The 20449-nt window shown below is 49.4% G+C and overlaps 1 protein-coding gene across 4 annotated transcripts; it reads left to right on the forward strand.

Annotated features, from left to right (window-relative positions):
- The first annotated feature begins 121 nt into the window (after positions 1-121).
- Positions 122-20071, forward strand: carmil2 (capping protein regulator and myosin 1 linker 2). Of its 4 annotated transcripts, none has more exons than XM_029842120.1 (41): positions 273-457; positions 1047-1138; positions 1278-1328; positions 1677-1736; positions 1877-1998; positions 2086-2183; positions 3176-3246; positions 3335-3408; positions 3564-3639; positions 3741-3829; positions 3913-4007; positions 4125-4211; positions 4420-4529; positions 5187-5264; positions 5413-5489; positions 5630-5734; positions 6041-6110; positions 7185-7266; positions 7357-7453; positions 7632-7686; positions 7783-7955; positions 8273-8341; positions 9297-9390; positions 9480-9557; positions 10251-10373; positions 11293-11406; positions 11481-11656; positions 11736-11823; positions 12064-12156; positions 12243-12294; positions 12425-12918; positions 13748-13845; positions 16056-16896; positions 17280-17387; positions 17488-17524; positions 18055-18123; positions 18476-18648; positions 18724-18859; positions 18954-19043; positions 19108-19212; positions 19289-20071. In XM_029842120.1, exons 1-41 carry the CDS (start codon positions 439-441, stop codon positions 19717-19719), a joined length of 5250 nt encoding a protein of 1749 aa, XP_029697980.1. In that variant the 5' UTR covers positions 273-438; the 3' UTR covers positions 19720-20071. The 4 variants fall into 4 exon arrangements, with proteins under 4 accessions (XP_029697982.1, XP_029697980.1, XP_029697979.1 ...); XM_029842119.1 differs by having other exon boundaries at positions 274-457; positions 18951-19043; XM_029842121.1 differs by lacking the exon at positions 12064-12156 and having other exon boundaries at positions 274-457; positions 18951-19043.
- The last annotated feature ends 378 nt before the right edge of the window (positions 20072-20449 follow it).

Genomic DNA, 20449 nt, shown 5'->3' on the forward strand with positions numbered 1-20449 from the left:
TATTTCTGCTGGACCACGAGGAGAGCCCGGGTGCCCGGGTTCTGCATCCTTCCTCATGCCTAAAGTCTGCATCGCCATGGCAACCGGACCAGCGATGTTTCTGTGTTGGAGGAACGTTAGCTTGTTCAGATTGCGTAAGACGTCGTTTTAAAACCCGGAGTCATGTTGCTCCGGACGCCTTTGATCCTTTCTAGGTCTCCACCAGCCGGAATATTTGAACGCTTTAAAATCGCTGATTGTTTTTCTGAAACGTTGAACTTCCTGGCTGTGGTTTGCTGCTCTGTAGAAGCTACAGGCAGAACTTTCCTACCATTGTGACAGAACAGGATGTGAGCGTGTGGTTTGGTTTCTGCTTCTGCATCCCGGCGCCTCGCTGCTCCGCTCGATCGCAGGATTACACCCACATCGATCACGTCCGTCTTATTTCCAGTCGTCAGTATGAATTCGAAGATCAAGGGTAAGATCGGCTCGTTTCTTTTATTACACTGGAGGCAGCAGGTCAATAATGAGAAGATCCAAATGCTACAGAGCGATATGAGCCATCAGAATCAAGAGGAGATCAACCGGTTCCGGTAGCGCTGACTGGTTGATCTGGAAGTCCAACTTAGCCCAACCGATATTCCGTCATATATTCGGAGTTTAATGCCCCCGAGCTGGGGGCATAAAGAAGATATCTGCTACTAAAGAGCTATAAAGTGACGTAGACATCGTGGTGCACCTCACAGCCCTTTATTAGGCACCGAGCAAGTGTAGCAGAGTGGACCACCTGTAGTTGGTCTGGTTTAGCCCAGCATGGGGGTCTCCTGTAGTCCTCGGTCCACAGAGGTACGACACGGTTTAACTGTGGATGTCTGGACCTGCTCTGGATCGTGACATCACGCAAACACGTGTTTAACCGGTTAACGTGGAGGCTGATTTTTTAAACGTGGGTTTAAAAACCCAAGCAGGGCAGAGATGAAGGATCTCAAGGAGGTCGTGGGATGTTGCTCGCGGGGGGAGCGTGGGGGCGACCTCGCCAGTGATGTTGTGGGTGTTCCTGTCAGCAGGTCACATCTCAGAACTGCTGAAGCCCCACAGAGTCTGCCTGGTGACCCCGGTGCTTCTCAGCAGCCCCGCTCACACCTGCCACAGGTTTCTGGTGAGCGATTCACCCCAGTGCTCAGGGAGAGGGAGACTGGGGGCACTGGTGCACCTTCATCACTGTCATTGGTGTAATTCTAAAGTAATTCTGCTCTCCTGTGATGACGAGAACGCTGCCACGCCTGCTTGTGTTTTAGGTTTTGAGTCTCTGGAGAGGATACCTGGTGACCAGCAACCTGCCCGTGAAGGTGAACGGCCCGCTCATCCATCAAACCGCCGCCATCCTCATTAAAACATCCAAACGTCTGTCTGTCTTTAGACCGAAGCACTCAGAAGATCAATCATGTCATCATTAGGAGTTCAAAACCGGAGAGAAGTAGAATCTTTAGGGATCGGCTTGATATGGTCCGTAAAAGAGCTCCGCGGGGTTCTGTTACCACGCTGGGCATCAGAACGACAAATCTAGCAAATGAGCGACGTTCGTTAATGTTCAGCTTGGCTGTGTTTGTAATGTCAACGTTGACACGGCGATCGATCAGAAGTGACCTCACCGTGACCTCACCGTGACCTCACCGTGACCTCACCTGTGTTTGTAGGTGGAGACGACCTTCAGTTACTTGGACATTTGCTCCATCGGCATTCCCAGTATCACTCAGGTACACACACACACACACACACACACACACGCACACACACGCACACACACGCGCACACACACACACACACACACACACACCTCTGGGTGTATTGGGGTCTACTTGGGCTTGAGCTGAACCGGAGGTCCACTGTCTTGCAGGTGGTGTTGGAGACGGACAGACAGACTCTGTCCTTTTCTGTGACGCAGGTTGAGGATTTAGAGGCCGTGGTCCTCCACATGACCACCTCTGTGAGGAGGATCTTCCCCGATTGTTGTCCTGGGTGGGTCTGAAGCTCAGCTCACACCAATCAACCGTTTTACTGTGTTTTGAGGTTTTTAAACACCATCTGTGCTTCTTAAATATCCAGAAAGCTGCTGAAGGTGAGCTCACTAGATCTGCAGCAGAGGCTCCTCTCACAGGACGGGGCCATCGAGGAGCAACTCAGGAACCAACACACCTCCTGTGGTAACTGACCAAACTGCAGTTAAACTCTCTTCCAAAGACGACGGTTGACTGGTTACCACGGTTACCTAGATAACAGTTGGAGCAGCTCTTTTGTTGTCCTCCAGCAGCTCTGCTCTTCGGTCCAGTTCAGCTAAAATCAAAAGGTCGATGTCGGTTGATTTCACTGTCTAGTCCTCACCGGAGGACGTTGTATCCCAGGAGACCTGGTCACCTAGCAACAGGGTCAACCACACCGCCTCACCCAGAAACAGGTGTTGCTCTCGGAACCCTGGATCAACCTTTGCTGGGAGTGTTTAGGCTGAGTTGGGAGCTGCTAGAGGACCGTTAGGAGACTATAACACTGGTACGATGGCGAACGAAACAACCCCATCAGGGGTCGATCGTCCGTTAAAGGGATCCACTGGATCTGTTTCAGCCTGGAGGCTGGGCTCCTTTAAAAGGGATCCACTGGATCTGTTTCAGTCTGGAGGCTGGGCTCCTTTAAAAAGGATCCACTGGATCTGTTTCAGCCTGGAGGCTGGGCTCCTTTAAAAAGGATCCACTGGATCTGTTTCAGTCTGGAGGCTGGGCTCCTTTAAAAGGGATCCACTGGATCTGTTTCAGCCTGGAGGCTGGGCTCCTTTAAAAGGGATCCACTGGATCTGTTTCAGCCTGGAGGCTGGGCTCCTTTAAAAGGGATCCACTGGATCTGTTTCAGCTTGGAGGCTGGGCTCCTTTAAAAGGGATCCACTGGATCTGTTTCAGCCTGGAGGCTGGGCTCCTTTAAAAGGGATCCACTGGATCTGTTTCAGCTTGGAGGCTGGGCTCCTTTAATCAGAGGGTCTAATGTACAAAACACGCAACAGCAGAGACAGAAAATACCGTTTTCCCGGTTATGCGTCGCACCTCAGAGCTCCAGTAGGTTCTGATCCCGGATCAGCTGTACAGGACGTTACCACGGAGACGTAGCTGGGTCTATAGAAACGGTTCCGCTCATGTCCTGTGTTCTCCAGGAGGATACTCGCAGATGTACGCAGCCCTGTGTGATTTCAACGAGATGCTTCTGAGGGAAGAGGTCCAGTGGGTGCGTTGAGCTCTTGGTTTTAGCCCAAAAACGTCCAGAACCGCTGACGCTAAACGCTAACCAACAAAACGCTGACGTGTTTTGGCAGGAAGTCGATAACATTTACAGTCTGGACGAGCAGCGACGCTTCAACCTGCTGGACTTCCGACACCTGGAGGACAGGTTGGATGCTGTTGCTCAAACACACACACACACACACACACACACACACACACACACACACACACACACACACACGCGCTGCTGCTTGTTTCCAGGGTTCCTCACATTTTCCCGCCTCTAATCAGGTTTTGGGTGTTGTTGCTTGTCTCTGGCAGAGATTTGGCCTTAGCTGTTGCAGCTCTTTCCTTCAACCAGTGGTTCAGGAAGCTCTACAGCAAAGAATATAAACTGGTATGTTTAGCTCTGGGTTTTCAGCCTTGGTTTAGATTTTTTAGCCTGTTTCTGAAGTTCTGATGCGTTTAAATTGAATTTTTCCCTCTTGGCCTCGTAAGTCAGCTGATGTCCAAGAACAGCTGATTCTGCTGCTGTCCAGGTCGGTCAGCCTGCAGGAATTCGTCCTGGAGTCTTGCGGACTCAAACCGTGAGTGTCACTTTCTAAAGAAATGCTTAATCCCGAGTTTGCATGAAGGTTTTTTTCCACCCTGGTCCACCGTCCATGTGCAGGGACTTCCCAATAAAGATGGCCGCCGCTCTACAAGAGAACCCCTCGTCCACCCTGCGGTCCATCGACCTGTCAGGAAATGTGATGGAAGACAAAGGTGAGTTTCCTTCATGCTACCTTCTTCTACGATGACGATGATGAAGCTGAACACAGCAATAATCAATAGAATTATTAATGTGTGTGTGTGTGTGTGTGTGTGTGTGTGTGTTTCTAGGTATAATAGCTCTGAGTCAGGAGTTGGTAAATTTGCCTGAAGGACTGAAGCATCTTTCTCTGTCCCGCGTGTCAATGACAGGGAGAGGTAACACACACACACACACACACACACACACACACACACACAAACACACACACACACACACACACACATGAGACTCAAACCATCATGACATGACAGCTCCACTGCATTTGTCTTTAAGTTCTGAATAAGGTTTATTAGCTCTTGGAAGATGAAGGTTCTGCCCTGAGCTGTTGGGCCGTAAACGGATCTGAGCCAAATCTCTCTGCAGGTCTTGCTGCCGTCAGTCAGACGTTGTTGTCTTCAAAGCTCTTCTCCACCTCCCTGACCCACCTGGATCTGTCAGGAAACCCCGGCTGCCTGGCTACCCAGGAGGCAACGGTACAACCATGCACGATTCAGCTCGTCCCGGTGGGGCTGCAGGGGGTCAAAGGTTCACTGGGTCATGTAATGTTGAGCTACGTGCTGTTTAATGCATTAATGTCATTTCTGTTTGAGATGCCTGCACGTGCCCATGTTATGGTTCTTTATGGGGTTTTTTCTTTACAACAGCAAGAGCAGCAATGCTGTTTTGAAACACGGGCGTGCTTAGTTTTAAAATTAGGCTAATTTATCAGAAAATCACAAAAAATAAATAAAACCCAGATAGAACGGAGATGAGGTCTATAGGCGTCCTCCCAGAGGGAGGTTTTCATCTTCATCTGAGCGTAGGGACAGAGATGGAGGACCTCTTAGGTCAGGAGAAGACTTTTAAGGACGTTTTTGGATTTGACAGAAGCCAGCAGCGGAGTCATGTGACCTCTCTGGCTAACTCCTGTCCAGCTGTTTGGATCAGCTGGGGGCTTTTTTGTTGAAGGACGTCCAGCCTAGAAGGATCAAATGCGTAGACAGGTTTTTCTGGACCGCTGTAAGCTTCAGTGTCCCTTTCTTCTGCTGCATGTCCTCAGGAGGACGCAGGATAGCGCCAGAGAGGAGCTTTTCCAGCTACTGCTAATGAGATTCACAGCTGTTAAAATACTGTGTTTCTGCTTCTGTCAGTTTCTTTTCAGGTTCTTGTCCACTAACAACTCCGTGTCTTTTCTGGACCTCAGTGACACCAGCTGTCCTCTGGACACGGTGCGTTGGACATATATCTTATATTTTATCCAAGGACAAAATAATCAGCCACCTTTGTGTCACGTGCACAGACAGTTAGCGTAGTTAAAGTAAAGGCTTGTTACCGTCTGACGGACGGCTGCTGTCGTGTCCTGGATGTCCTCCACAGGTGTTTGTGTCTCTGTCTGCTGGATGTTGTAACAAACTGAAGCACCTGGACCTGTCTCGGAATCCCTTTAGCCACAGGTGAGCAGCAGGTCAGAGAGCGCCCCGTCACAAAGAGTCGATGTATCAAATACAGACTTTAAATTGTAGCCTTAGAGGGTTTATTAGTCAGCGCGTAGTCGGTGACTTTAACGAGTTGTCGCTGTGTTTTGTCTGTGTAGAAAGGCGTGCGCGGGGACCCGGAGCATTCAGGAGTTCTTCAGTCGCAGCCGTCAGCTCAAATACGTGTGTCTGTGTGAAACCAGGCTCCCCCCGGTAGCACTCAGGTTGGTTTCCATCGGCAACCGTCTGCCTCTGCGCTGTGTTGTGGAGCAGGACAGGAAGCGCACACGTGTCTTCTAATAGATCTGGCGCTGCGCTCTTGTGTGTTCACGCCGCTGAGAGCAGCTCGATTAAACCAGCTTCAACGTTTCCTGTTTATATCGAAACAGGAAACGTTTCAAATATCACAACATTATGTCACAGTTACTATTAGTGGATGGAACCTCCGGAGGAGAACTGAAATGTTCCTGTGGACTCTGTATCTTTGTCCTCCCTGTTGGTGTTTCACCTGTATTTTGTATTTTTACCAGGTTATTGCTGCAGGGACTGGCTACCAACAGGTTCCTCTTTGGACTGGAGTTGGACCTTAGTAGCTGTGAGGTTAGCATCCACAGCCTCTCACAGACACATGCACACAGTCATGTGACGTTGTATAACGGTGATGAAAATGATGCTGATGACGATGAGAAGAATATGAGGGGAGAATGGTCGGGACACCAACAGGTGCACCAGTCCTCCAGCCGTTGATACCCGCTGCTCCCCAGACCTGAAAAAGTTGCCATGGTGACTGCTGTGTATATCCTGCTAAATGCTAGCGCTAACTACGCCCTTAACCACCTGAACATGTCATCAGCCTTTAACAGAGCACCTACCCAGAGACAGTTTACATGATAGCAGGTGAATTAAACCATGCTAACTTTTAGGTAGCAGAGGCGTTTGACCTTCCTCCCCTTGGGCAGGATGGGTGGAGTCCAACCCTCAACCTCACACTGCTACAATACAGGGACAAGTTAGCTCTTAGTAAGGGTCGATCCTCCACAGAGTGCCTCCAGAAGTGCATGGATGAGGCATTTAGCCTGGTTGGGCTGACTCCCAGGTCCCTTCTAGCACCCTAACAATGGCAGAAAAATGAGTCCACAGCTCCTCAACAAGGGGCCAAAACCAATTTGCTCTTCCTGAATCCGATGTTTGACTAATCTCCTTTCCATAGACCTTCCCAGGGAGGCTGAGGGAGGTTTATACTTGGAACACACTCTCTGGTCCCCTTTCTTAAGACTGGGGCCCCCCACTCCAGTTTGCCATTCCACAGGCACTGCAGAGGCATGTCAACAGACAGCCCCCCCCCTCCCCCCTTCCCCTGGAGTCCAGCCCCTGCCCCAGCAATCACTGCCCCTGAGACGAATGTGCCCATTTCTGAACCCCCCAGCTCTGTTTCCTGAAGGGAATGTGTGTTGATCCAGGTTTGTCTTCATGACCTGAAGTCTCTCTAATTTCTGTCTGCGGAATCTTGGAGTAACTTTTGATCAAGATCAAGATCTTTCCTTTGACTCAGCATGGTGCCGATCTTTCAGCCTCGGCCACAGCCCCCCCCCCCCCATCACTGTTTAAGGTTCTGGCAGAAGCAGTAAAGCAGCTCTCAGCCTCTTCACTTCACATTCGTGTGTCTCTCTGCAGCTACGTTCACCAGGGGCCCAGGTGATACAGGAGCACATTTCTGAAGCTACAGCTCTTCGAAGTCTGAACATATCTGACAATGGTACACACACACACACACACACACACACACACACACACACACTGGCTGGTTGGACTGTTTTTCTCATTTCTCTTTGTTGTCTCTCTGCAGGTTTCGAGGACGATGTCGTGACTCTAATTCTCTCCATTGGTCGATGTCGGGCTCTTCGTCAGCTGTCACTGGGACGAAACTTTGCTCTGAAATCAAGGTTGGGGCCCCGAGCTGTTCATCTCTTATCAGAGGTCACATTTATGAGGAACACATTTGTGCCGCCTTCACCTGGTTGGAGGAATACATGAACAGTTGTACCGACCTCATGGGAGGAGCAATCTTAGAGATAATTCCAAACTTTGGTGTTCCTCTGTCGTTCTCTTTCCCTCTAACAGGAATCTGGCTGATGCTCTCCATCGGATAGCTCAGCTCATTCAGGATGAAGAATGTGTGAGTATTTCTTCAGCCCACATCAGATCTGCACAACCTTGACTTCCTGTTGACGTCTTCGTTCCTCCTGCTATTCCCACGTACACACACGTGAAGCCGTTACAATCGTTGTCGCTGCGTGACTCCAAACTGAAGACAGATGTGAGCATCCTGCTCAAAGCTCTGGCAGCTCCAGCTGTTTTGACTCACGTGGACATCACTGGAAACAATGCTGGAGATACTGGAGCTCGATTACTGGCCAGAGCTCTGAGGAGCAACACCAGACTGAGGTACACATGCACCCTTCCCCAGCTCCTTACTCCAATCTCAACCACCACAACCACATTCCTAGCGCTGACCCTGACCCTGACCCTGACCCTGACCCTGACCCTGACCCTGACCTCTGCCTCAACCCAGCCCTAACGGCAACCTTAAAGTCTTAATCCTCAGACGTCCCCATAAGGTCAATAACACCAACCAAATGTCAGGCCTTGTGTAGCATGTACAACAACATACACACATGCTCACACAGACTTAAACACTCTGTACATCCCAGTTGGAGTTTGACCACATGCAGATGTGTGAAATTGTGTTTGTTTCCTTGAAGGTCTTTGAGCTTGGACAGGAACAATGTAACAGTCAAAGGGTTCCAGGACCTTGCTAATGCACTGGAGAGGTAGGACTGTAGGAACTATCTCCTTGGACTGACAGTAACTCTTCTTCCACCTGACTCTTCCCGTGCCTCCGGACGTTGTCTCTCCTCCTACTATGGGATCAACAGATGTGTGTGGGTCCATGGGGACAGATGTGTGTGGGTCCATTGGGACAGATGTGTGTGGGTCCATGGGGACAGATGTGTGTGGGTCGTTTGGGTTCAGTTCTTTTTGTATTGTGTTGTTTTGTTGTAATGGTGCATCAGTTTATGGGTTCCCCAGGTTCAAGATTCATTGATCAACTAAATTCTCGATGTCCATCATGGTGCAGGACAGGTTGGTCCTGTCTGACACCAAGAGGCCTTCAGATGCTGCTGGACAGGACAGGCGGGACAAAGACACATTCCTTGTCTTATCTAAAATACTTATTCTTATAACAAATTTGCTGTGCTGTGACTCTTGAGGTCATCCTTGTCTTCATCAAGAACAGAAGAACAATTCCCTTTACTGGAAATCAAATATTTGTTTCTTTGTTCTTTCAAATCGAAAGAAAGATCAAAGGAACAAAGACTAAACAAAGACTTCTGGCCAGACGGGGGGCCTTTTGATAAGATACCAAGCTGTCCTTTCAGGCTTGATTTTACCCTCCTACTTTTTAATCTTCGTGCTTTCTGCTCGAGGGTCCTAATCTGGGAACTACCAGCAACAATATCTGACTGTGCTGCTGTGGTGGAACTGGTTTTTAATATTCCAGTGTTCCTTTGATCTGCAGTCCACTTCCTCTGCCCACGGTTCCTCCTCAGACAGTCTTTCTCATGTTCTATAACTCATCTGCCTCCTCCTATAAACACGCCTCTTCATCCTCTTACTTCATCTTATTAACCATTTAGTCTTATTTCCACAATCAACAGCGATGTTATTGTTCCATCTCATTGAAATACATCAACTTTGAGCTCTTTCCTTTTTTTTTATTATTAGGAATTTCACTTTGCAGCGGGTGTTGCTGCCTCTGAATGATGTCACAAAGAGTTTTCACAAAGACCCCAAGGAAACCCAAGAGGCTCTGGACAGGGTGTGATTGTGTGTCTGTGCGACGCTGCTTTTTACTGAGGCGTTCGTGTTTGAAGCGGTTTGTAAGAGAGTCATTTGGTGTCTGTGCAGATTCAACAGTATTTAGACAGGAACAATCGGCGTCACATCGATCAGGTAGAACCTCAACAGCTGCAACAACCAGAAAAGGTGAGAAAAAGATGACATTCATCAGCTGCACTTCCTTAAACGTTGCTTCAATATTTCCTTAATGTTCCTGAAACTCTCGGGCGTCCCCACTGCTGTCATACACTCCTCCCTTTCCACCATCATCTCTCTAACTTCCCTGTTTCCATCTGGGGTCCGTCCACCTCTGTATCATGTCCAGAACAATCATATTACCTCTGTCCTTAAACGTCTGGGCTGGCTCCAGGTCCACTCAGGCATCGATTATCAAATCCTTCTCATACCTTAATGAGCTCGTAGAAACACGCACATCCCGTCCATTTCACTGCGCTTCCATTCATCCACAATGGGACTGAATACATCCCACATGACGTTGCTACTAAACTTTGAATCATATTTAAACCTGCTGGATCTGCTCACATTTATCTGTTCCATTCCACTTGTGTGTCCAGGTACAGGTTCTGTTACTAATGCGACACGTGGTAGCACAATATGAATTATGTGACTATCCTGACAGTAGAAAATTAGTCCAGGAAACAGGTAATAATTTAACATTTTCCAGGAAGACGTTCGGGATCTACTTACCTGGCTGAGTGCCTCCAACATGGCGACTGATGACGTGCAGTGAAAAACCTCCATAGTCTGCTCATTCTGATGTGTTGTGACCTTGAGGCCTGTGTAGTAGCAGTCTTATTTTATGATTATTGTTCATTCCAGCTGCAAAGACACGCGTATCAGCAGCTGGAGGACAAACTGAGACATTTAAGCAAGTGCGACATTGAAGAAGCTGATGTCATAGAAGCTCGTGAGGCTCTGAATAATGTCATGGAGTCCATAAAGGTACCGGATTCTGTTTGATATTAATAACATGAGGAACTGTTATTAATATTTAAACTTCAACGATGATGAGTGCTGGAGTACCAAAGTACAACACCTCTTCCAACAAACAACAGCTAACCCTAACCCCCTACCCCCCTACCCCCTTCCCCCTAACCCTAACCCTAACCTTAACCCTAACCCCCTACCCCCCCTAACCCTAACCCCCTACCCCCTAACCCTAACCTTAACCCTAACCCCCTACCCCCCTAACCCTAACCCCCTACCCCCCTAACCCTAACCCCCTACCGCCTACCCCCTACCCCCTAACCCTAACCCTAACCTTAACCTTAACCCTAACCCCCTACCCCCTAACCCTAACCCTAACCTTAACCCTAACCCCCTACCCCCCTAACCCTAACCCCCTACCCCCTACCCCCTAACCCTAACCCTAACCTTAACCTTAACCCTAACCCCCTACCCCCCTAACCCTAACCCCCTACCTTCCTAACCCTAACCTAAACTCTAACCTTAACCCTAACCCCCTACCCCCTAACCCTAACCCTAACCCCCTACCCCCTAACCCTAACCTTAACCCTAACCCCCTACCCCCCTAACCCTAACCCCCTACCCTCCTAACCCTAACCCTAACCTTAACCCTAACCCCCTACCCCCTAACCCTAACCCTAACCCTAACCCTACCCCCTACCCCCTAACCCTAACCCTAACCCTAACCCCTAACCCTAACCCTAACCCTAACCCCCTAACCCTAACCCTAACCCTAACCCTAACCCTAACCCCCTACCCCCTAACCCTAACCTTAACCCTAACCTTAACCCTAACCTTAACCCTAACCCATGGTATAACTTGATTCTCATGGTAAGTTGTGTGTAGTTGATCAGTTCAGCCTGTGACCTGTGTTGGGTTCTTTATGCTTCTACAGCTGGTTCCACATCTGTATGAGGCAGGCTGCCAGGGCCCTGATGGAGATGTGGTGATCTCCACCCTCTCAGATACAGCTACTAAATTAAACAAGGACTTCAACAGAAGTATACAGGTAGACAGGTTACACATAAACCAGTGACACCACAGCTCAGATCATCCAAAAGTGACCCCATGTGTCCGAGACAGGAACTGGCTGACGACCTACAGACGTGCGCGGAGGAGTCGTGTCCACGGCTGCTTCAGCAGGCGAGTGTGTGTGAATATCTCACAGAGTGTGTGTCGCAGTGCTGCAGGCAGGCCCACGAGTTCATCAGACACACTCTGCTGAAAGATGCAGGTCAGAAGATCAGCAGCATGCTCGGGTAAACCCTCACACACTCCGCGAGAGACCTACTTCTTCAGACGCCTCGTGATTTATTCAGTCGAACTGTGTCGATGCAGTGACCTGAAACAGACTCTGAAGATGTCTGTTGCCGAGAACATGGCGGAGCTGCTGCTTCAGCACGTGGCCCAGACGTGCCACCAAAAGGTACCAGCAGCTAAATGTACACGAGACACCGTTTTAGGGCTAAATTCTTATCGCTGTGCGAGGGGAGCGCTGTTCAAGATGAGTACAGTGACCCCTAGTGGACACATGTGATAAGTGACTCCGATGGATACAGACAGGACACTAATTTCCTAAACTAATGTCTGTCTGCCTGCCTGTCTGCCTGCCTGTCTGTCTGTCTGTCTGTCTGTCTGTCTGTCTGTCTGTCTGTCTGTCTGACAGAGGCAGAGTTTTACTATGGAAGAAAATTCAGGTCCAACTTTGATGAACAACCTTCCAGAATTTCTACCAGTTGACAACTTCCCGACTGATGACGTAATACGCACGTGCGCTCTCACATGCACGCATGCACACACACACACAGAGGTGGTTTATCCTTCCTTTCTTCTGTCCATTATCAGTACAGTCCAACATTTCGGAGGAGCAAGCCAAGAATCCCTCCTTCCGTGACCAGTAAGTACGTTCTGTTCCCGCTGTTCCCAACACTCAATCAAAACATTCCTATCAGTAATCTTTAGAAATTTGAATCCAATTCAAGAACATTTAAAAGCAACTGTTACTTCCCTCCTCAACCCACATCCAGCCGTGAACCCAGACCAGCCGATCAGGAGGGGAGGCGATGCTGGGGGAGGACAACAACAGCTGGGCCGGCCCTCGTTGTCATTAGCAACGCCTTTGCCTGTCAGGGCTTCTAGCCCCTCCCCCTCCATTTCCCCGCCCCTCTCCCCCCAGGGACGGAGGAGGAGGGGGGAGGTGTTGGTAGTGGATGCTGCAGCGGCGACATCAAAAGCGAGAGCAGCATCCACTCCTCCTCCTCCTCCTCCTCCTGCTGCTCCTGCTGCTCCCCTCCTTTACTCCCCTCCCAGTCGAGCAGTAGAGGAGGAGGCTGCTCACCACGGAGGCGTCCGCACACAGCAGGCTCTCATCTTTGGCTGTGGCTCCGGCCCCGGGCCCCTGCTCCGCTCCACATCACCCATGGAGCCGTTACCCACGCAGGGACAGGCTCTACGGCATTTCACCGCCTCCCGACCCCGACCCAGGCGCACGCAGACGCCGCTGCCCTCCTCCAGGCCGCAGGTGAGACACATTTAAACACTGCACAACCCCACACACACACACACATTTATACAGTAACACGCACACTCTGCCTGCCTGTCTGTCTGTCTGCCTGTCTGCCTGCCTGTCTGCCTGCCTGTCCAGCATCCATTAGTCCCTATAAAGCTGCAGTAATGGAAGCCATCTTCTTTTTCACTCTACTACTAACCAGGCTTGCGTCTTGCTCTCTCTCTCTCTCTCTCTCTCTCTCTCTCTCACTGTGTGCGTGTGTGTTTGTGTGCGTGCATGCGTGTGTGTGACAAAACAAGACCGATTTGGGAGTGGTGGCCCCTGCACTCCTGGGATGCCCTCCCTCTTCATCCCTCCATTCATATATTCAACAAACTCAGTTATTCCTTCTTCACCCTAATTTGTTCTTTTTCTCTCTCTTCCTGTTTAATTGTGTGGATAAAAAAAGACTTTTTAACCTTTACTGGTGACATGATGGAAGAGGAAAGCCGTTTTTGGCTCCATGCCACCAGATTTGCGCCATCGTGGCTCGGAAGGATCATTAAAATGAGTTTGTGTTGTGTTTGTGAGATGATCCGGTGCTAAAACTCACCAGGACTCTGAACCTCAACGCTCAGTCAGAAACCTTTGATGTTTTATCACTCAGAAGCTTCAGCTCACATCAGCTTATAGATCCACATCTGCACTTTAGAGTTCATTCAGACTGAATAATCTGAAAATAAAAGGGATGAAACATTAAATGAATTGACTTACTTCTCTGTGATGTCGTCACTCGCTTCATGAACTCCAACACCTGCTGCCCTCAGGAGGAGATCAAAGCTGATCTGTGTCCTTGTTTCAGGAGCCTGATTCAAAGGTGGACGTCAGTGAGGGCATGTGCAGGGTGGACGAAGGAGTGGAGGAGTTCTTCACCAAGAAGATCCTACCTGACTATGCACTGTGAGTACTGCTGCTACTACTACTACTACTGCTGCTGCTGCTACTACTGCTACTGCTGCTACTACTGCTACTGCTGCTACTACTGCTGCTGCTGCTACTACTGCTGCTGCTACTAGTACTACTACTACTGCTACTACTGCTGCTACTACCACTACTGCTGCTGCTGCTACTGCTACTACTGCTGCTGCTGCTACTAGTACTACTACTACTGCTACTACTGCTGCTGCTGCTACTGCTGCTACTAGTACTACTACTACTGCTACTACTGCTGCTACTAGTACTACTACTACTGCTACTACTGCTGCTACTACCACTACTGCTGCTGCTGCTACTAGTACTACTACTACTGCTACTACTGCTACTACTGCTGCTACTACTGCTACTGCTGCTACTGCTACTATTGCTGCTGCTACTACTACTACTAATGCTACTGCTACTACTGCTGCTGCTACTACTACTACTGCTACTGCTGCTGCTACTACTGCTGCTGCTACTACGAATACTACTACTACTACTACTACTAATGCTACTGCTGCTTCTACTACTACTATTACTGCTGCTGCTACTACTACTAATGCTACTGCTACTACTGCTGCTGCTACTACTACTACTGCTACTGCTGCTGCTACTACTGCTGCTGCTACTACGAATACTACTACTACTACTACTACTAATGCTACTGCTGCTTCTACTACTACCATTGCTGCTGCTGCTACTGCTATTGCTGCTACTGCTGCTGCTACTACTACTACTGCTGCTGCTACTGCTATTGCTGCTACTGCTGCCACTGCTACTGCTACTACTACTGCTACTGCTGCTACTGCTACTACTGCTGCTGCTACTGCTGCCACTGCTACTGCTACTACTGCTGCTACTGCTACTACTGCTGCTGCTACTGCTATTGCTGCTACTGCTGCTGCTACTACTACTACTGCTGCTGCTACTGCTATTGCTGCTACTGCTGCCACTGCTACTGCTACTACCATTTCTGCTGCTGCTACTGCTACTGCTACTACTTCTACTACTACTACATTGGGTCCAAGGGTCCCACTTCCTGTTCCACCCAGTTTTCAACATGGATGGGAGACTTTTCCCTGAGGTTAATCCCAAACGTTGTGTTGTCGACTCGTCCATTTAATTTACTGTCTCTGTCCTGTGATGAGAGGATCTTTAACAAAGAGCAGGTGGACGACCTGGTCCATCTAAACCTGAGACCAGGACCAGGTCCAGGTTTAGATGGACCCCCAGAAATACAGCAAATGGTGACTTTGATTAAAAAAGCACTCAGGCCAGACCCCGTTATGTAGCAGTCAATCATCCGTCCGTCCGTCCGTCCGTCCGTCCGTCCATCCATCCATCCAATTCAGCCTCCTGAGGAACATGTTGCTATAACTACAGTTATAGCTATAGTATTGTATCTATATGACTATAGTTCTGAGCTGAGTCACCACAGAGGGGGCTCATCTGTGCTGACACTCCTCAGGAACTGTGCACGTCTCCTCCAGGTTAGAACAACCGAGGCTGAATTTAAGGTGAGCAGTGAATGGGAAAATTAGAAATATCTCACTGCTCTTTTATATATTCATTCATTGCCTGATTATGACTCCATAAGCATTTTTGACTCAGCTACCAGACGGGTTCTGTCCCAACTTTGACGGCCAAATCAGTGCAGCGACTTCCCACCTTCAGACAGACAGACAGACAGGTGGAGATGAAGCCATCGGGACAAGGGCAGGTGGGCAAACAGGCCGAGCCTCAGCGGGGTGGGAAGTGGTGGGTGGAAAACCAGAGCAGAGCAGCAAACACGCAGGAAGTGTCTCTGATCTGTGAATCCAAAAACCCGCCCTCTATTGGTGAAGCGCTGATCCGTTTTGGCTGAAATTATGATTGACAAGACAGTGGAAGCTCTCGAGAGAGTCCTGGGCACCGTGTCCTGTCAGATCTGATATGTCGCTCGGCTGATATGGATGGACAAGCTGTGAACAGGATGAAACAGCTCGCTTCGTGAAATGAAACGGTCAAATTTGGGAGATGCACTAAAATGGTCATTAAAGTTACCCTGTCTAAAGCGAGATGAGTGAGCGACGCAGGCGTGTTGTGTGTCGCATGTCCGTTGTGAGCTGAGCATGTGTGTTGAATCCTGTAGCAGTAGCCATCGTACTGAGTGTCTCTTCTTGTCTGTTGCTCTTTCTGCTGTCTTCCTGCTGCAGAAAAGGTCGATGGGAGGAGTCAAACCCTGCCCAAGCCACTCCCTCAGAGCCAAGCCCCACTCCTTCAGACCTCACCCTCATTTCATCCTTGTCTGATATCTCCTCCTCTGACATGGTCCCTGTCACCTCTCCGTCCATCCCATCTACTGACACATCCACCAAAGCCCCACACACCTCCTCTTCCCCTAACCCCACCCCTGTTATTACCATCACCACCACCACACCTCCCACCAAAAACATCAAGAAAAAATTTGGTGACTTCTTTGCCTTCAAGAGGGCGCGTGGCAGCCGAGCCCCCAAATCGGGAACTGTAGATGGAGGAGAGGGGGTGAAGGTCAAAAGACCCTCCATTGTAGATCTTATTCGACCCCTCCGTGAGGCCAAAGAAAGGGAGAGAGACAGGGAAAGAGAGAGAGAGAAGGGGACATGGGCAAAGTCAGTGGAGGATGCTAACATTTCTACCGATGCCACCACCACAGAAGGATCCGATGCCACCAGCCGCCCTCTTGCCAGCGATACGACGGGGACAACAGCACCTGCCAACATGCTAACCACCACGATGCATCCCATTGAGGCCACACCTTCTTATGCCACCCGTGCCTCCAAGCAGGAGGAAAAGTCTCTTTTTAACTCGCCAACTCAATCTGACCGTCCTGCGGTCGACTCCACTGAGAGCGACCGGTGGAGGGAGGAAACACTGATGAAGGAACGCCAGGCAGGCTTTTTCTCTGAGGAAAGAAGAGTAAAGATGACCAAGAGGTTACTGAGGGAGGGGAAGAGCCAGAGTCTCATTCTTTTGAGTGGATCAGATCCTGAAGACACGGGTCAAATGGACAGTAAGGTAAGGACATTAAATCTAAACACAGGCCCTGCCTAAAGTTAAGTTAGCGCCATGTTAACCAGAGCCAGACCCACTGGTGCACACTGGGCATGACCCTGGAACACCCTGGTTAACTGATCAGGCTACACCAGGGCAGCGTTGATCGCCCCCTGCTGGCTGGTCAGGTTGGTGCTTACCTCAACCTCAGTGTGAGAGTTCATGCCCAACGTTTGTCACTGAACAGTTTATCCCCAAATACGATGAGTAAGTAGTCAAACTGTGGCAGTCCAAATGTATTTGAAACCAACAACTAAAGTGAGTGATTCATGATAAATGTGTGAGTTTGCTCAAAAAGAACCAACACAAGCGTTTAATGAAAGACTTGAAATGGCTCCTGTTTTCAGAAACGATCATCTGAGGGTGCCGGCAGCTTTGAACACAGGCTGAACACAGTGATTCCACACAAAGGCGGAGTGGACAAAAGTGCCCCTGCAGGCACCAGGAAGACTCAGGTAATGTCACGGCACCAGAGCAACAGGAAAGATCTAGTCTAGGTTTATCAACCACACCAAATCCTCTATCACAGGTCACTAAGAATTGTGTGTTTTACAGAGAACAGAAGAGGAGTTGAGGAAGACCAGCTCAGAAGGTCGGTCACCAACCATCTCCACATCCTTGTGTGATGTGCTTTATTCTCAAAAGTCCGACATTGTCACAAGAAAAGTGGGAATGTGGGACATTCAGTGATGGAAGTGATTGATTGTTGACTGAGGAAAAAAGAGAAAATGAGTTTCAACTTTCGGTTTCAAGTACAGTGAATCCCGCCGCACTTTCAAATTCCATTTATATCAACAAATGACCCTAATACGCAATAAATAAGGCTAAACCTAAACCCTGCCTGTTGCCTGCAGTCACTCATTATTTCAACTATTATTATAGATATCTCAGCCCCCTTTCTTTGGCGTCGTGCATGGTTGGGTCGTTTGGCCTCGTTTCCCTGAGGTTTGCCGACCCCAGTGTTCCCGACTGCAGGCGTATTTGGCAGGAATTGATGCCGTTTTGATGGACACTGAGAAAAATAAACAAGCGCTTATAGGAAGCATTTTGACCGCTGCCTAAAACGTTTGTTCAGTTCTGGAAACGTGGATTCTACAGCTGCCATGTTCTCTCTTCATCCAGGTGCTCGCTTGGACAGACCTGAACCCCCTCTGACGCACGTGAAGCCCAGAACCATGTCCACTTCCTCGGGTACCAAACATCCCCTGTTGCTGTTAATGTTGCCGTTAGTAGCTGCAGAGACTGATGAGCAGTTTTCAGTGGGAACCAGTCCATAAAATCCTCCTGTGGAGGTTCGGTTCAACACTTTTAACTCCGTTTGCAACCACGTAAACATTAAAACAGTAACACTTGTGCTTTTGCTAACTAAAGTGTTCCCAGAGAAAACTTCAGAATGCAGATTAGGTTCAAGTTTATTGTAATAATGATGTCGAACCCTCTGACAGCATATTTCAGTCCGACCCATCCTCCTCCTCACAGTCGAGGGTTCTCGCTGCTCTTTAGGCCTACATGAGTACTGATCCAGGATATTTCTGCTGTTCAGGAGAAGCTGATGCTCTTCTGAGAACCCAGCTTAAGCCAGTCATCCCCAAACGTCCTGCTGGGCTCCTTCCACCTCAAAAAGTAGGAGGAGCGGCCGTGCATGCGTTCTCCTCTCCTCCGTCCATCAGCTCGGCAGAGAGAGTGCAGCTCAGACCACATGCTCGTACAGCAGAGGTGATTCCCCCATTGCTGCTTTTAGTAAAATACGCATTGATTTCACAACAATATCGTTGCCATCTTCATCTCCAGAATGGACACCAGGAGAGTTCAGCAGGTGTAGCCAGAGCCGGTTCCCCTGGAAAAGAGCGGTTTCCCCAAGCCCCACTTCCACGGAGGAGCCCCTGCAAACCTTCTCGCTGTGAGAAATCCCAATCTACCGGAGATGGTGAGTCTAGTCCTGCTTCTGTTTCAGCCACCAATATTCACCCTGTATGTTTGTGGGTGTGTGAAGGTCTATGTCCATGTGTGTGTGTTAGCAGGGAGTCTTCCTAAGCCATGCCATCTGATGAAGCCCCTCCCACAGCGCAGGGTGGTGTCGGTCCATGAGGACACTTTGGCCATGACGGAAGGTGACAGAAGAGTCCTAAACTCTTGCCCCTGTTTGTGTGTTGATGCTAAACTTTGACGTTCCAGAGCTGAAGGCGGTCTTGCGGAGGTCACCTGTGCACCTTCAGGTCTCTGGAGTGGATCAGCTGACCTGCTCTCAGGTTCCATCTCGTAGCCAGCAACACCAACCAGGTGAATATAAAGCCATAAGTCCTTGATGCTTGGTCGTTGTAATTTGAGCTTCAGGTCCTGGTTTCCACCCACACAGCCGGTGACAGAGGGAACGCTGAAGAACTGGAATATGTCCTTCAGGCGGAGCTGATGGCTGAGGGAGGAGGTCTGAGCGGCACAAGAGGAAGCGGTGACTCCAGACACGTCCATCCAGGAGAGGAAGAATGCTCAAGCTCCAGATGGTTTTCCTCTAAAGCTCAACGATTAGCTCCTGCAGTGTTGGACCCCACCCTGGAAAAAAAACCTCACTCGCAAACTATAGCAAAAATGGTGGCACCCACACCGGGTCCAGAAAAGACCTCAAGTAGAGTCCCAGAGTCACAAGAGCCACCTGAAGCCATCCAGGCAGATCATGTCCACAGAACTGTTGCCTCTAAACCGGATGTGAGGAACAGCACACAGGAGGGGACAGAGACAGGTTCCAAAGGACACAAAACAAAGTCCGAAGCAGCTGTCCTCCCTGTCTGAAAGAGAGACCAGGAGCAGGTCTGGGACATCACGGAGACCGGAGACAGAGCCCCTGTTATTCTGATGATGTTGTCACTCCTGGATACTCAGAGTTGGGGAGAGATTGCTGGGTATCAGACACTCGGTACGTTTACGTGGACACATTAATCCAGCTATGCTCAAACGTTACACAGATAATAGGAGCATCTTCTCCTCCTCCTGCTCCTCCTCCTCCTCCTGCTCCTCAACACTAGGAGGACAGATGCATTTTTTCCAGTGCTTTAATCCAGTCCTCTTTCCAGTTGACATCCTACATCACATAATAAAGAAGCTAATGTTCATCTACAACGGATGGACATTACTTATTGTCCAGGTCAGATACGCCGAGCTTTCTTGGATGTTTTTGTTCTGGGCGGAGCTTGTGGAGCGTCACCATGGCAACCATGGGTAGCTCAGGCACATACGGTTAGTTAGTTAGTTAGTTAGACTAACGTGATGCACTGCAGTTGTCCAGTTACGGTAGGATTAAGGCGTGTCACGTAAACGTACTGATTGTTAAAGTAACCCCGGGGATTTCTCCCCACTACTGGCTGGAGTTCACATTTACATACTTGAGTTAAAAGTCACATGTCTGACTACCACTTGTGAAGATGTAACACAACAAATGCGCACAACCCCATGAAACCAAACCAGGACCAAAAACCGTCTTCAGCTCCAGGGTCACCTGAGTCATCACGCCAAACTGGTGTCA

Source organism: Takifugu rubripes, chromosome 9, assembly GCF_901000725.2.
Source record: "Takifugu rubripes chromosome 9, fTakRub1.2, whole genome shotgun sequence".
Lineage (NCBI taxonomy): Eukaryota > Metazoa > Chordata > Actinopteri > Tetraodontiformes > Tetraodontidae > Takifugu > Takifugu rubripes.

Bases quoted from the DNA above. Each gene is read 5' to 3' on its own strand.
- carmil2 (XM_029842119.1), top strand. The intron at 4,530-5,186 runs GTACAACCATGC...TGCTTCTGTCAG, and splicing joins TGGCTACCCAGGAGGCAACG to TTTCTTTTCAGGTTCTTGTC. The intron at 7,687-7,782 runs GTGAGTATTTCT...ACACACGTGAAG, and splicing joins TCATTCAGGATGAAGAATGT to CCGTTACAATCGTTGTCGCT.